The sequence below is a fragment of the Budorcas taxicolor genome, chromosome 1 (genome assembly GCF_023091745.1).
Source record: "Budorcas taxicolor isolate Tak-1 chromosome 1, Takin1.1, whole genome shotgun sequence".
In the NCBI taxonomy this organism is placed as follows: domain Eukaryota; kingdom Metazoa; phylum Chordata; class Mammalia; order Artiodactyla; family Bovidae; genus Budorcas; species Budorcas taxicolor.
Window position 1 is genome coordinate 203,362,436 of NC_068910.1, and position 17,416 is coordinate 203,379,851.

Here is a 17,416-nt window from a genome sequence, read left to right on the forward strand (position 1 = left end):
CCTGATGCTGGGAAAGACTGAGGGCAGGAGGAGAAGGGGATGACAGAGGATGAGATGCTTGGATGGCATCATGGACTCGATGGACATGGGTTTGGGTGGACTCCGGGAGCTGGTGATGGACAGGGAGGCCTGGCGTGCTACGGTTCATGGGGTCGCAAAGAGTTGGACACAACTGAGCGACTAAACTGAACTGAACTGATGCGAAGAGCTGACTCATTTGAAAAGCCCCTGATGCTGGGAAAGATTGAAGGCAGGAGGAGAAGAGGACAACAGAGGATGAAGTGGTTGGATGGCATCACCGATTCCATGGAGATGAATTTGAGTAAACTCCAGGAGTTGGTGATGGACAGGCAGGCCTAGCGTGCTGTGGTCCATGGGGTCGCGAAGAGTCGGATATGACTGAGTGACTGAACTGAACTGAAGGAGGCTATTAAATTTTACTTCAAATACACCAGCTCTCCTTGCCTAGGATAAAATTCAAATACGAGTGAATGCAACTTCTGCACTCTTCGACACACAACATTCTGTTTACCGATCAAATGTGAACCAGTTTGTACTACACAACATACTATACTTCATCTATTAAAAATGACATTAAGTGAGCCTGCTATTAATCCAAAATTCGTATTAAAACATACTGATGTTTAAGAAACACTTTTGGCATTTAGAACTAAAAATAAACTCTAAATTTAACTGCCCAAGTCACGGCATTATTCTGCAACAACTTGAAGAAAACATGCACAGGTTACTTATCTCAGGTTACTTCTCATACGATGAAAAGTAACATGAGTGACCATAAACAGATTAATTACAAAGAATGGTTATTCCACACAGTGGAATACTATGAAGCTATAAAAAGGAATGAAGAAGAGTTCTATGAATGGACAGGAGTGATTTCTAGCATATACTGTAAAGGAAAAAAGCAAGGTGTGCAGAGGAATGCATACATATCTTGAGTCACTTGCTCTGATGCACTGAGATAAACACAGCAGCAACTATGCAGTGTGTGTGTGTGTGCGTGTGTGTGCGTGAGCACATGCGCACTTGTGTGTTAGTTGCGTAGTCGCGTCTGACTCTTTGCAACCCCACAGACTGTAGCCCACCAGGACCCTCTGTCCATGGGATTCTCCAGGAGACAACACTGGAGTGGGTTGCCATTTCCTTCTCCAAAAGGAACTATAGAAAGAAAGAAAGTGAAGTCGCTCAGTTGTGTCCGACTCTTTGCGACCCCATGGACTGTAGCCTACCAGGCTCCTCCATTCATGGCATTTTCCAGGCAGGAGTACGGGAGTGGGTTACCATTTCCTTCTCCAGTATTCTTGCCTAAAACGTTAAACCTGAATCCAATTATGAGATAATGAGACACATTCAGGGAATTGAGGGAAAATCTGTGAAATAACAGACCTAAACTCTCATAAGTACCAGCGCCATGAGGGAACTGTTCTAAATTAGGAGAAGTAATAATTACGCACAACAACCAAGGCTTGATTAAATCCTAAAATTTTAAAAAGCCCTGAAGGACAATTTTGGAACAAGTGAGGAAACAGGAAGATTGTACATTAGGTAGCAGTATTTTATAGTTTGTATACTGTATAGTATTATAAAATTTGTTGACCTATGATCACTATATTATGAACATATAAAAATGTTTCTGGTTCTTGGAAGATACAGAATCATGTCTGAAGGAATAAAGTTCACAGTATCTCCAACTTGCTCTAAAATTTAGGAAAAAATTACCAGAGACAGAAACTGTTTCAAGTGTATATAAGAACCATCAGTTCAGTCGCTCAGTTGTGTCCAACTCTTTGCAACCCCATGAATTGCAGCACACCAAGCCTCCCTGTCCATCACCAACTCCCGGAGTTCACTCAGACTCACATCCATTGAGTCAGTGATGCCATCCAGCCATCTCATCCTCTGTCATCCCCTTCTCCTCCTGCCCCCAATCCCTCCTAGCATCAGAGTCTTTTCCAATGAGTCAACTCTTCGCATGAGGTGGCCAAAGTACTGGAGTTTCAGCTTTAGCATCATTCCTTCCAAAGATATCCCAGGGCTGATCTCCTTCAAAATGGATTGGTTGGTTGGATCTCCTTGCAGTCCAAGGGACTCTCAAGAGTCTTCTCCAACACCACAGTTCAAAAGCATCAATTCTTCGGTGCTCAGCCTTCTTCACAGTCCAACTCTCACATCCATACATGACCACTGGAATAAACCATAGCCTTGACTAGATGGAACTCTGTTGGCAAAGTAATGTCTCTGCTTTTCAATATGCTATCTTGATTGATCATAACTTTTCTTCCAAGGAGTAAGCGTCTTTTAATTTCATGGCTGTAATCACCATCTGCAGTGATTTTGGAGCCCCCAAAAATAAAGTCTGACACTGTTTCCACTGTTTCCCCATCTATTTGCCATGAAGTGATGGGACCAGATGCCATGATCTTCATTTTCTGAATGTTGAGCTTTAAGCCAACTTTTAACCATACAAGACTGTTAATATCATTTGTTTGAGATTAGCAAACTCTCCAAAGTACCCAAAAATCTATCAAGAGAATGAATGAATAAAATCAGATACAGGCATACAATAGAGTACACAACAGTCAAAATTAATCCAATGCAATAACTGATTAATCTTAAGAATATAGCATTCCAATGGCAGAAAGTGAAGAGGAACTAAAGTGCCTCTTGACAAGGGTGAAAGAGGAGAGTGAAAAAGCTGGCCTAAAACTCAACATTCAAAAAAGTAAGATCATGGCATCCAGTCCCATCACTTCATGGCAAATAGATGGGACAAGGGTGGAAGCAGTGACAGATTTTTACTTGGGCTCCAAAATCACTGCAGATGGTGACTGTAGCCATGAAATTAAAAGACGGTCCTCCCTGGAAGAAAAGCCTCTGACAAACCAAGATAGGATATTAAAAAGCAGAGACATCAATTTGCTAACAAAGGTCCATCTAGTCAAAGCTATACGGTTTTTCCAGTAGTCTGGTATGAATGTGAGAGTTGGATCACAGAGGTGGAGCGCTGAAGAATTGATGCTTTCAAATTGTGGTCCTGGAGAAAACTCTTGAGAGTCCCTTGGAATGCAAGGAGATCAAACCAGTCAATCCTAAAGGAAATCCACCTTGAATATTCATTGGAAGGGCTATTCCTGAAGCTGAAGTCCCAATACTTTGGCTACCTGATGCAAAGACCCAACTCACTGGAAAAGACCCTGATGCTGGGAAAGACTGAGGGCAGGTGGAGAAGATGGATGAAATGGTTGGATGGCATCACCAACTCAATGGGCATGAATCATAAGCAAACTCTGGGAGACAGAGGAAGACAGAGAACCCTGGCATGCTGCAGTCCCTGGGGTCACAAAGAATCAGACACAAAGTTCCCTTTATAAACCTTTTTATAAAGTTTCAAAACAAAAGCTTTTTATTAATACATTTAAGAATGTCAAGTCTATTTTTAGAATGCAAAGGAAGGATCAACAGAACTGTCATCTTGGGAGACGGAAATAGGGCAGGACCACATTAAAGATGTGATTATCATGATTAAAAAAAAAGAAAAAGAAGAGCATCTGTGCACCAGTGATAAGACTATGTCAATAACAAAATTTGAGAGTTTCGTTGCTGTTGTTAAGTATTTACTTATTTACTTGGCTACAGCTGGTCTTAGCTGCAGCATGCAGGATCTAGTTCCCCAACCAGGGATCGAACCCAGGCCCCCTGCACTAAGAGCATGGAGTCTCAGTCACTCAATGACCAGGGCTTCCAAGAACAAAGTTTTGACAGACCTGATTCTGTGCTGCTAGAAACCAAAACAACTAAATATATAAAAGAAGTAAAACTTAAAGTATAACGCACTAATTTTAAAGAGAATTAATGAAACTTCAGGACCTAACAGTCATTTCAAATAAAAGTCTAAAGCTCTCCAAGTTTTCTGGAGTCCAGTGGTTACAACTCTGTGCTTTCACTGCCAAGGACCTGGGTTTGATTCTTGGCCAGGAAACTAGATCCCATTGGTCATGTGGCCAAAATAAAAAATAATAATAATAAAAAATCTAAAGTCTAGGCAGATTAGATGAAAGAGAGCAAGAGTGAAATGGCAGAAAGAGCTGAAGAAACTGTTCAGAACAGAGCACGGAGCAATAAAGAGATAGGAATTTCTATAGCATTTTATGGACTCAAAAAGAGGTTTTAACTTTCCCAGAATTCAGCTGCATATCACCCATCTCTTCTAGATTATTTCCATTAGTATAATTATTACCACATTCCAGTATTAAGTACTTTGCCTTGAAATTCACTGCAAGCTTTCTGATTCTATAAGAAACATTAGGGCTCTAATCAATTAACTTTTTAAAAGATTATATAAAAAGGAAACCTAATGTTCCTTTAGAAAACACTTCTGTTCTCTTTTTAACTCAACACAATTTAATATAATGTTGTAAATACTCTTATTTTAGAGCAAAAAGAATTTCAGGTACTTTCAAAGTACCTGAAATTCAAATGCTCATTTCTTAGTCTTTCAACCACACCTAATAAAGCTATCCTCCATACTTCTGCTCAAAGTTGTAACGGTATACTGCTTAGCATACTGCTTTTATACTGAAAAGTTTTTCACACTGGATGCAGGGGACAATGACTTCATTTATTCATCAATTTCAATCTAGCCATGTTAAGGCAAAATACCTCTGCTATATTTCTTACCTCTTCGGGGTGTTTCTTCCCCATTTGAAAGTCCACTTGGAACAGCCTCCTGACCTGCTCCCATTCTCTGATCTTGCTGCTGCTGCAACTGTCTTATCATTCCATCCAGGACACTGCGCTCTGGGCTTCGTTCACCATTATCATTGGTTTGCAGGCTTATAATTTGTTCTATTACCTCTCCATCACCTGCAAATTCAATGAATGAATATCACATCATAATATATACCAAGATGGAAAAAAACTTTCAACAAGTTAAAATTACATTAGCAATTGTCAGAAGACTTGTTTTTCAAAAATAATCATTAAAGATAGCCTCTATTTTCACAACTAATTAAGTTAGAGAAAAGATTCAAAACCAACTTTATAGTACTAAGTACCACAAAAACCTCAACAGAGCTTCTGAAATCTGTCTAAGTAAGTAGAGGAAAATACATTTCAGTGAAAATCTTGTTTTTCTGTTTCAGATCAATGCCTCTTATTTATACATTTCATTAAAATCTTATTTCCCAAGGTCTCTGACTATAACAGATCAACAAAGAATCAACTGGACTTCATTATATACCTCTGTGTTTTCTATGCAGCTCAGTCTCTGATGTAGAGAAAAGCACTGGCATTTCTTTAGTCTTAAGAAATAAAAAAGAGTGAGTAACACCTTTTAGGCCTACAGCAAATGACCACTCCAAACTCCAGCTATAATTCTTCAGATATAAAATCAGATTTTTTTAAGTGTCTTTGCTTCTTTATTTTTCAAATAATACGTTTTCAGAGATATTTAACACAGTCATACTTAGTGTAAATGGAGAAAAAGTGCTAGACAGTTGTGGGGTCTTGAAATGTACTTAAGACACTAACATTTTCATACAAAAACAATTCCTTCCTTGTCCTCCCACCATAAAATACATCTTCTTTGAGCATAGAACACAGACCTTCCAACCACACCAGCTTATAAGCAGAATTCTAACAAACTGAAATGAATAGGGTATTAGGCAAAAAGAATGCAAAGATACACATGTATATTTGCATCCACAGTAACACATGAGAAACTGAAAAATGTCATACCGTTTCAGGGGAAAAAAAAATACTTCTATCCTACTACATGACTTAAGAGTCCCTTGTATCTCAGATAACATTTCCATTTTACTACGGAAATCAATGAAGAACTTAAAAGAGTTAAATAAAAATCACTGAAGCTTTTTTGATGACTGTCAAAAAAAAAAGAGCTAAGAAAGCAGAAGTGGAGCCCTAATCTAAAAGGATAAAGAGACTTTCATTAGAACCAGGAGTAACATAACATTCCTAAGATCACAACATGGAACCAAAGGGAAAAGAGCAGAAAAGGAGACTTCCAATCCTCTGCCCTCTCCCCAAAAAACCATGTAACGTTTCTCTCCTGGCCCTGGACCTAGATTTAAGCTTGGCGAACACCATTAGGAATGATACTGGTTTCTATCTGGCATAATGCAACCACTATTCAAATATTAAAGAAGGCTTCAATGCTATAGTATTCTTTCACTACAAAATACTACAGCACTGGAAAGAATACAAGAAAGAAGGGCTTTCAAATACTGGATAACTGGGACCCCTGAGAGAAGACAATAGAGTCCAGTCTTTGGATTGCTCCAGGTAACAGCCTGGACGCAATTTCCAAGCTGTAGAACAAGGAGGGAACCCAAATACCATCCAGAAATCACACTGAGTTGAGAGACAGAGGTCAGGGTCTGGGGGCAAGCAGGAAGACTAAAATATGCAGACTGGTTAGAAGAACTGAAAAGATATGCCATGATAACACTAATTTTAAAAAGCTGGATTATTTTCAATAATATGAAACAAACAGTCTTCAAAACAAGAAATACTCTCCCAAGAATAAACAGGGACATTTCATAATGATGAAAGAATTAACTCACAAAGAGCACAATCTGAAATGTGTATTTACATAGTAACAGAATTTTAAAACACATAAAGCAAAAAATGATTGACTCGAAGGAAAAAAAATAAGACAAATCCACAGGATAGATGGATATTTCAGCACTCCTTAAAAGAGCCACAAAATGGGAAAGAGCCAAGTGTTCTCCAGCTACTAGTGAATGGATAAATAATGGTATATCCATGCAATGGTGCATGATCACTAAACAAGGAAAAAAAAAAAACCAGAGTGATATCTGCAACAACAGGAATGAATCTCAAAAGCACCATGCTAAGTTAAAGAAGTCAGACACAACAGACTACATATTGTATGATTTCATTGATATAAAACTCCTTTAAAAGGAAAAATTAAAGTGACAGCAACAGTCATTACAAGGGGCCAGGAGAAGGGAGAGGAATAATTCTACACAGGCTCAGGAGAATTTCTGGGGGCACTGGAAGTGCTCTGTATTTGGATTGTGGTGGTGGCTTACATGACTGTCTTAACATTTCTTAACTCATTTGAATTGCACACTTAAAAGTGGTGAATTTTGCTGTGCGTAAAGTATACTTCAATCAAACTAATAAAAAGAATTTGGAAGAGTAAACATATGATGATTTACATTAATCTTTAACCTTAAAGTTTTAGCAAATCAATCCTCATCCAAACAAAAGTATCTTTTTACAATTTATTTTTAATTGGAGGATAATTGCTTTACAATGTTGTGTTGTTTTCTGCCATATATCAACATGAATCAAGTCACAAGTATACACATCCCCTCCCTCCTGTACCCCCACCACCTCCCACTTTATCGCACAGATGTATCTTTTTTCCTTTGCTTAGTCCAAGAATATTAGAGAAAAACACTACACTGCTATGAACAAAAACAAACAAAACAAAGCAAAACACCTCTGCCCTTGGCTAGGACAGGCAAAGGACAAGATGGAACTGGAAGCTCCTCTGCCAGAAAGTTAAAGTGTTCCAGGAAGGGTGGGGACTTGGGAAAGGACACAAAACTCGGCCTAAAGGGTTTCACAGCCAAATCCAAGATAACATGAGCAACTAAGTAACAACAGTACTGGATTTTAACTCACTATATAATAACCCGGAAGTCCAGACTAAAACTTAATAAATGAGAGAGTAGTAGATGGTCAGCTAATGATAAAATGAAAAAGCAATGATAAAAGAGTTAGAAACCCATTTCACAACCTTCAGAACAACAATTGATTCAGGCAATAATTACCAATGGATCCTCAAACTTACAGGTAAAGTTAGAAAAGGAACAGGTTATTTATACAAGTTACTAAATAATTACAAAGAGGAAAAAACCTTCAGAGTGGAGAACTTTGGCAGATACCAAAGTCAACACCACCAATAATTGGATGAAACACAACCATAGGCATCCTGACATGATACTCCAAGAAGACTACATCATTTATGCTATGTTCTTCAAAAATGCACAACCTGAACTTAATGACAGCTAAATTTAATGTTCAGTCCCAAATTAAAATCTACACCAGGAAGGGAAAAAAAGCTGTAACAGGCATTATTAGAATAACAAAATTTGATTACAGGCTATAATAGTATAAATGTTAAATGTTCTATTTTTGATAACTGTTCATGATTATATAAGAAAACATATTTGTTCTCAGAAAATACATACTTAAGTATTTAGGGGTAATGGACATGAGGTCCAGAACTTAAGTCTCAAGTGGTTCACAACAATGATATGTATCTAGAGATAGAATAATAAAACAAACATTGCAAAATATTAAGGACTGGTAAATCTGAAAGTACAGGAGTTCTCTGTATTATTACTTACATTTTTCAAATCAAAAAAAAATTTTTTTAAAAAGGTTTAGCACTTACTTGTTGCCACATAGCCTAGTTGTGGAACCAAATGTTCATCTGCAGAATTTTCTCGGCCAGGCACTAATCGCTGATACTTAGTTGGATGAGGGTTTCCATCTACATCTACCAAGAATGGTGGAGGCATGAGGTGAGGGGCCTGCTGAGTCTGCTCATCTAATACGTAATTATTAGAATCCCTAATCAGCGGTCGATAGTCAGTATGGAAGAACATCTGATCAGGAATCTAGAAATGGAAAATTTACAAACTGAAATTTTAAGGATTAAACATGTTAAAGAACATATATATTAACCGGTTAATTTTACTGGAAAGGAAAAAAAATCAATATATCTAACCTATTTTGAAAACATCCTTCTTAACTATTTACATGCTCTAAGAAAGTATGTAAAATGACCTTTTCATATGGCTTGCTGCATCCAAAACCAAATATCAGAAGGTGACCGTGAGAATCTGTACAGGCAAAATGCTGTCCATCCTGTGAAAACTTACAATCAAAGACAGCTCCATGTCCTTGTCCTTCAATCTAGGAAACAAAGATGGAAAATTTTATAACCATCTCTATGTAACACCTTTAGTTATTATATAAAAATCTGTAAAAAATATTTAAAAACGAATTTTTCATTAAGCATGTCAATATTTTCAAAAAGTAAAATTCACTTTAGATATCACTGGCCTAGGAAAAGCCTTGATGGATCTTCTGAGAATTAGTTCGTAAAATGATCAAATGAAAAGATCATAAACCAACCCCAAGTGAAGGCTTTGTTTTACGTCTTACAAGAGAATGAAAACTCCATAAACTTTCTAATACATAACAAAAATCTACTGAATAACAACTTACAAGGTAAATGATTAAAGATTAATAATGTGTGTTACTTATGAATTAAAATCAATACTTTTATGGAGTTTAAGCTTTCCACTTAGATGACTAACCACCACGCAAAATTTGTAATGCTGCAAGTGTCTCAAGGGTGCATATGTAAATTCTTTCACCTGCAACTTCCTTACTTCAGACTGCCACAAATTTCTAAGAGCGTTGTGAATGTTAGGCTTCCCTCATAGCTCAGTTGGTAATGAATCCACCTGCAATGCAGGAGACCGTGGTTCGATTCCTGGGTCAGGAAGATCCCCTGTAGAAGGGAAAGGCTATCCACTCCAGCATTCTGGCCTGGAGAATTCCATGAACTGTATAGTCCATGCGGTGGCAGAGTCAGACACAACTGAACAACTTTCACTTTCATGAATGTTGCCTTAAGTAAGTAACTTCTAAACTGCTTTATTCTTGTTATTTTAACTCTAAATTCAATTAGTTTAGTAGTAACAATTTATAGTTAAATGAGATGTTTCATTAACTCATTAGTACAGTTATGCATACTTCTTGTTTCAGCATATAAATAATGATTAAAATTTAGAACAAGTTAAACTAAATCAGCACTGGAAAAAGGAATCATCCACCCAAACAAAACAGAAGGATTTATTTTCATTGCCAGAACAAACTCTCATACATACCTAAATAACCACTTGAAAAACAATTCACTTCTGCTATACCACACATGAAAGAGTGCCTTTAACAAATGGGGGGGGGGGGCAGGAATTAAGGTATTAGGATACTTAGGGACCTGCTGAATAAGATAATGCCCCCTGACCTGAGACTCTCAGTCCAAGTAAAGCAAAGGCAGGTGGGGAGGCAAGAGCCCTGGGCTGGTCAGGCAAAGTTGGTGGCAGTTACTTTGCTACCACACATGTGCAACTAACCTCACCAAAAGTTAAGGGTTCCTACTGAGAAGGAAGTTTCTCAAGTGGGCAAACCTACCTAAGCAGAGCAAGACACACGCCACTTTTTATCTGCTGTCTGAAGAGTCCTACACAATCATTCCTGATAAAACAAAAATAGCCTGCAACTGTGTCCGGAGAACACTTCAATGTCACACTATGTTTCTTGGGTTAGTCACTCAGTCATGTCCGACTCTTTGCGACCCCACAAACTGTGGCCCACCAGGCTCCTCAGTCCATAGGATTCTCCAGGCAAGTGTACTGGAGTGGGTTGCCATTTCCTTCTGCAGGGTATCTTCCCAACCCAGGGATCGAACCCAGGTCTCCCACGTTGTAGGCAGACGCTTTACCGTCTGAGCCACACACTATGTTTACTACTTTTTTAATGAAATACTGTCTCATTAGTAGCTTAAAACCCAAGAATTAGGAGACTCTCAGGTGATCAGTAAAGGTAACAATTATTCAGCCTACAAGGCCAATTTCTGGTGTTTGACTAGAAATAAAATTATTGTCCATTTGAGACTTTTCAGGTCACTCTTCGGCTTAGTGGTTACTTTAGATTATATTCTGTTTAAAGCCTGAATTAATGTAGTCTTCTGTTTTAACAGATTAAATTTAGGATGTTCCTATTGAGTTTTAAAGGACAATTAAGAAGACAGTAAAGCATCTGTCTACCATGCGGGAGACCCGGGTTCAAGCCCTGGGTTGGGAAGATCCCCTGGAGAAGGAAATGGCAATCCACTCCAGTACTATTGCCTGGAAAATCCCACGGACAGAGGAGCCTGGTAGGCTACAATCTATGGGATCGCAAAGAGTCGGTCACGACTGAGCGACTTCAAGAAGATGGATGTATCTATGAATTTTAAGGCCACAGAAAAATGAAAGAAGGTTTATTTCTTTTCCCAGGATTCCAAACAGAGATACAACATTCAGAGGTGCCTAATGATGTACTTTACACTATTTGAATTGTTTTAGTGCATTTAATGTTAGTAAATAAAACACTTTATTTTGGACAGTTAAACTGTCCAATGTAAGCATACTGAAATTAAAATTTTTAAAGTAAAAAAAAAAAAAACCAGCAAAAACATCGCACACATGGACGAAGATGGTTTTCAATCAAAAGGTCTAAGAAACACTCATCTATAGGATGCTACTGTACTGCCTCAAAAATTAATTAGCCTTTGAACTGGGTCTCAATATACATAAAGAGTAATTTTAGAAAACCTATCATGCGTGTGTCTCAAAAGTCTTAACAATGTATAAGCCCTTTTATACATTCCCCTCAGAATTTATCCCAAGGAAATAATCAGGGATCTACATAAACAGACACATATATTCCAACTGTTGCTGCTGTGCAGGTTTTAGAAACTACTTAAATACTCAACAACAGCAAATTAGCTACATAAGTAACACTCTTCTAAGAAAGGCTGAATTTATCATCAAACATACATTTACAAATTCTTAAAAAATATTTAAGGGCTTGAAAAGCATTCGTTACATAAAATGAGAAGGGATTACAAAGCCCTGTACAAAAGAGTAAAAACAAACAAAAAACTACGTGTAACAATGCCAACTAGTAATTCTATAAAAATGATGCCATCAGAAAATTTTCAATGGATATTGATACCTGTGAAAATTTAATAAAGAACCAGACATTTACACAGTCTGGAAAAAAATCAGTTTAAAAATTACAAAGAGAAGAAACATTTAAAAAATTAGTGTGAAAACTTGGCAGATGTCACCTTAACCAAATACTTATAATTATCACCATATTAATAGTGGAACATATAAACATCATTAGCCTCCTAATACAATGCATGGAGGGCACATTATCATTTTTTTAAATCAAAAAATTTACAACAGTATTACATCATGAAGAAATACCAGACAAAACAAATATCCTGTAGTATTACTTGTCTGTAAAAAGGCAAGATATGCAGGGTAAAGGATTACTGATTTTACATGAGTGAAAATACATAACTACTTAATACGATACATGATCCTGAATTAGTCCAAGAGGTAAAACATAACTATAAAGGCATTATTAGGACAATTGACAAGTTTTGAATGTAAACCAGATTAGGTAATGCTACCTTATCAATGTTTAATTTGCTGATTTTTGGTGACTATATTGCAGCTATGTATAAGAAATTCTAAAAAATATGCAATAAGATCATAATCTGGTTTTCAAACATATGTGTGCAAGAAGAAAAAAGCTGAGGAAACAAAAACGATGTTTGACTCCTGAGAGGACTTAACTAAATATTATTTTTTATTACCAGGTATTTTAATAAAATTAAATAGTGAAAAGGTATGAATTACCGTAATTTTGCCAATTTAAACACAGACAGGGACACATTCACAGACACAAAGCTAAATACATTTTAAAAATCTTCCCCTCATGTGAATTAGTTATACAGATTTCACTTACATATGTACATGTGAACATATGACTATCAGATATTTATCAGCCTTAAAGTAGCACCCTGATCTTCAGAAATACAAACTGCCAAAAACATGCAGGTTCGGCTACATCTCCTTATCCAAACATTTGAAACAAGTGCAAACAGGCAAGGAGACACACACTTTCCGCACTTACCATATTGAAATAATGTTTCATCTTGGTGCCTTTTGTGATATCCCATATGAATATGCTGCCATCATGTCCTGCAGATAACATAATTCTGGAATCAAAGGGATGTGTCTCCAAAACAAATACTTCATCAGCATGTCCCTTTATTCAACAAAGTCATATAGTTAAGGAGGGTCTGAAGGTTATAAGTTTAAAATTAAAAGCCCATGTTGTCACAGTATCCAAGGGCTTTTAAAAATACATTAATGACAGTAATTTATACATTAGTATATATACAAATTTCTATTCATTTGATAATATAAATGAAAAGTTTTTTTTAATTTGTTAAAAATCTTTATTTGTTGTATGTTATAAACTACCTACCAACAGGTTATGAAGCAGCTGTCCAGTATAAGAATTCCACACTTTGAGGACATGATCATTCACAGCTGTGACAACAATGCTATCATTCTGATTCCAAGCTATCATTGTTACTTTGGGTTTCATAAACCTTTCCTCTTCCAAAGATAAATCTCTAAGGAAAAAAACACAACATGTGCAGTGCTGTATGTGTAGGCGGCTACACAATCTCTCATAGATACAAAAATAGTAAATAATCTAGCTCACGTCCACACCTTATCCCCTTCACAGAGTTTATCACATCTGACCCACAAGAGGTTATCTACAAACAGATGAGAGCAAGATCCCAAGGGGGAAGGGATGATCCAGAAACAGTTCAGAGGCTGAACACAGGCAGATTCCAGAACACCACCATTATTCATAAAAGCACAGCTTTTCTCTACACCTAGGATTCCTTTCTCTTGACTGCAAGGCCTATCGGTAATATTTTCAACTACTTGGAAGACAGGAAGAAGGTAATTCACCTTCATACCCCTAATATCTAGAAAAGTTCCTGACAGACTTTCAGTATGCTGAACTACCTCTTTACACTTCCCTACAGACTGTTCCCACGGCTCCCTTGGCAAGAAGGGTCTTATACACACATGTCTGCAATGTTTTGCTGCCTTCATGAAAGCAATATGCAGTTTCTGTGTAAAATACAGCAGTCAGTAATATGGGGGAGGGGGAGAACCTAGCTGCTTCTGAAGTCATAGAGCACATTCAAAGAAATTATAAACATGTATTTTAAAGAAAACAGCTACAAGGAGGAGTGCTATGTAACAACTATCTGTTTAAGCACAATGGAACACAAATGACGGAGTAATTCTAACTAGATTGTTCAGAGGAAGTGTAACACAAGAGACAAAATGGAATACAAGCTAAGATTCCAGGCTTCACTTGACTTTACTAACAGATGTGTTGCATTTCATCAAATAGATCAGCCAAGATCAGAACACTAGAACAAATACATCCATCAATTTATACACACAGAAAACAATGCTTTTCAAGAGTTGCAAGAGGTAAAACTTTAAATGAGAAAAGAATATTTCTACCAGCAGGGGAAATATAGGAAAAGTTCTCTCCATGAAGAGAGTATAGCAACAAGAAAACTAAACAGTTCTCAATCTCATTTAAAAAAATTCTGGACCTCCCTGGTGACCCATTGATAAGGAATCCTCCTGTCAATGCAGGACTTGGGTTCAGTCTGAGTCCAGGAGGATTCCACATGCCATCAGGCAACTAAGGCCCGAGGCAGCCAAATAAAATATTTTAAAAATTTTATTCAAGTTTTTACAATGATGTTCCTATTTTGCCTGATAAAATAATTGTTCATACATGAATACGGTTTCAAATTTTCTTCACTGTTATTCATTCATTATTATTCACTTTCACACTAAAATGCTGAATATCCAGATGTAACATTTTTAAGTAGTTGTAAAGATTTGTTTGTGAACAGGGATTATCAGATTTCTAGTATGTATCCTTTCCATTCTCTACCACAGGTCATTTCACAAAGATATTAATATCAAATTTATTTTGAAATCCAATACAACTGTTTGAGCCACAGTGGAGAATGAGTTAATTTCTCCTACTATTACTAAAAATAAAGCAGACATGAAGATTTCTAAACAACAGAATGTGTAACATTTCTCAGAAAAAATGCTATAAACAGTGATATGACTACTCTACACCAAGTAGACTGGGCTTGCCTCGCAGCTCACTCAGTAAAAAATCTGCCTGCAATGCAAGAGACCCAGGTTTAACTCCTCGGTCGGGAAGATCCCCTGGAGGAGGAAATGGCAACCCACTCCAGTATTCTTGCTTGGGAAATCCCATGGACAGAGGAGCCTGGCAGGCGAGTCCATGGGGTCACAAGAGTCAGACACAACTTAGCAACTAAACCACCACCACCACACCAAGTTCTGGTAGAAATCTGCATGTGATTTTCAATTGCCAATCGTACTTAAAGGCAGGCAGTTTCATCTCCCAGATGACGAAACAGATTGTGATGGTCTCAAAATGATATAGCTATAAAAAGTGTCAGTGGTATTTGAGCAAAGTTCTGACTCCAAAATGTATATTCTTCTCACCACCTATACAGTCTCCCAGTATGTAAAAATCCAAAAGCACAATGTATTTGAAATTTATAATATCTATCTTGGGAAATACTGAAATTATCTCAAAGCTGCTCAAAATATGTTTGAGACTCCGCAGTGTTGGGGGAGGAGCACAGTTAAGACAAACTTGCCTTCAATACCATTTTACAAACCAAAATTTTACCATGTAAAATGAAAATATCACTCCCAATGGAGACCAATTTTTAAAAACAGAAACAATAAAATGTATTTCTTTACTTATTTTTTAAACCAAATATAGCTTTTTAAAATATAACTTTTTAAAGATTCATGTCAGTGTGTGGCAAAACCACTACAATATCGTAAAGTAATTAGCCTCCAATTAAAATCAATAAATTTTAAAAATAAAATAATAAAAAGTTATAGATCTTTACATAAGTAAAAAAAATTTTTAAAATTAAAATTCCAAAAATCGTATTTTCATTTTTGTTTTCCCAGCTTGTAGGATCTTAGCTCCCTGATCAGGGATTGAACCAATGGCCCTTGCAGTGGAAACCTGGAGTCTTAAACACTAGACTGCCAGGGAGGTCCCATCCTATCTTCAGAAAAATAGAAGTTTCTGAAAATCTCCGCGTTTGACATACTTGAGTTATTTATATATTTAAAACAGTAGGTGGTTTTAAATGCAACACCTCAGAGGAAGTCAATGCTTTGAACAATGGAATAAATACAGTGTTCTTTTCTACATAAATCTAAGATTGTAATAGGTTTAAGTATCTGTCAGATATGCAGGAGGGAGCCATTCACTTAGATTGGAGGTGGCTCTAGTTCCTGCACAAAGCAAAAAACCAATCAGAGAGACAGACCAAGTTCTCAGGATGCACCTACTTAGAAACAAACCATCTCAACTTACCCTGAGATTCTAGTGGCCATATCTAGTAAGATGCTTCTCCATTCTAACTGCTCAAATCTCCAAATTCGTGCTGTTCCATCTCTGCTACCACTTAAGAACCTTAAAATAAAAGAAACAGATCTACTTATATACATGCTACCAAAGGGTACAGTTAAACCACAAGCAAAAAAATTTTTAATGTAGCTATCTTGACTGCAGGTAAATCTACAGGTGTTAATTCCAAAAAGACAGGGATTAAGGGCCTACCTAAAAGGAGAAAAGGAGCTTTCCTTGTGACTCATCTGGTAAACAATCCGCCTGCAATGCAGGAGACCTAAGTTCCATCCCTGAGTTGGGAAGATACCCTGCAGAAGAGGAAGGCTACCCACTCCAGTATTCTGGCCTGGAGAATTCTATGGACTGTATGTATAGTCCATGGGGTTGTAAAGAGTCAGATATGACTGAGTGACTTTCACTTTCTAAGCTACCTGGTGGCTCAGATGGTAAAGCGTCTGCCTGCAACACGGGAGACCCGGGCTCGAGACCTGGGTCAGGAACATCCCCTGGAGAAGGAAATGGCAACCCACTCCAGTACTCTTGCCTGGAAAATTCCATGGACAAAGGAGCCTGGTAGGCTACAGTTCATGGGGTCGCAAAGAGTCGGACACGACTGAGCGACTTCACTTCACGAAAAGGAGAAAATCTGGTTTACTCTGATTTGCCTGGCCCTACTGTAAAGCACATTTCAAACCCAATCACTACCTCGTCAAATAGTTTTGAAAAGATATGTACATAAGTAATAGGGGGCTGCTGCTGCTACTAAATCGCGTCAGTCGTGTCTGACTCTGTGCAACCCCACAGACGGCAGCCCAACAGACTCCTCTGTCCCTGGGATTCTCCAGGCAAGAATACTGGAGTGAGTTGCCATTTAGGGAAGCACAATTAAAGATGAATGGGAGAATTAGTAAAAGCAAAAGTGCCATTATAAGCATTTAAACTCTAAATTCAATTTCACGCTAGTCAGTATGTATAAATAAATCCATCACTTAAGTGTTAAAAAGAAGAGGTAAGAGGCACCTGAAAAGACAATGGGGACCACAAAAAAGGATATAATTTAAGGGATAATTTTGTTGCAGATTACATCACAGTAATTGATTAGAAAAGATCTAACTATTCAAATAGGCATCCCTGGTGGCTCAGCTGGTAAAGAATCTGCCTGCAATGTGGGAGCCCTGGG

The 17,416-nt window shown here is 37.4% G+C and overlaps 1 protein-coding gene across 1 annotated transcript in view; it reads right to left on the reverse strand.

Annotated features, from left to right (window-relative positions):
• Positions 1 to 17,416, reverse strand: part of BRWD1 (bromodomain and WD repeat domain containing 1) — a 116,388-nt gene that overhangs the window by 62,675 nt on the left and 36,297 nt on the right. Inside the window, exons 13-18 of the mRNA XM_052648408.1 lie at positions 16,201 to 16,299; positions 13,195 to 13,345; positions 12,838 to 12,972; positions 8,863 to 8,991; positions 8,468 to 8,693; positions 4,696 to 4,881 (exon numbers count right to left, since the gene is read on the reverse strand). Of these exons, the coding sequence (XP_052504368.1) occupies positions 4,696 to 4,881; positions 8,468 to 8,693; positions 8,863 to 8,991; positions 12,838 to 12,972; positions 13,195 to 13,345; positions 16,201 to 16,299 (926 nt within the window). The remainder of the gene's footprint in view (positions 1 to 4,695; positions 4,882 to 8,467; positions 8,694 to 8,862; positions 8,992 to 12,837; positions 12,973 to 13,194; positions 13,346 to 16,200; positions 16,300 to 17,416) is intronic.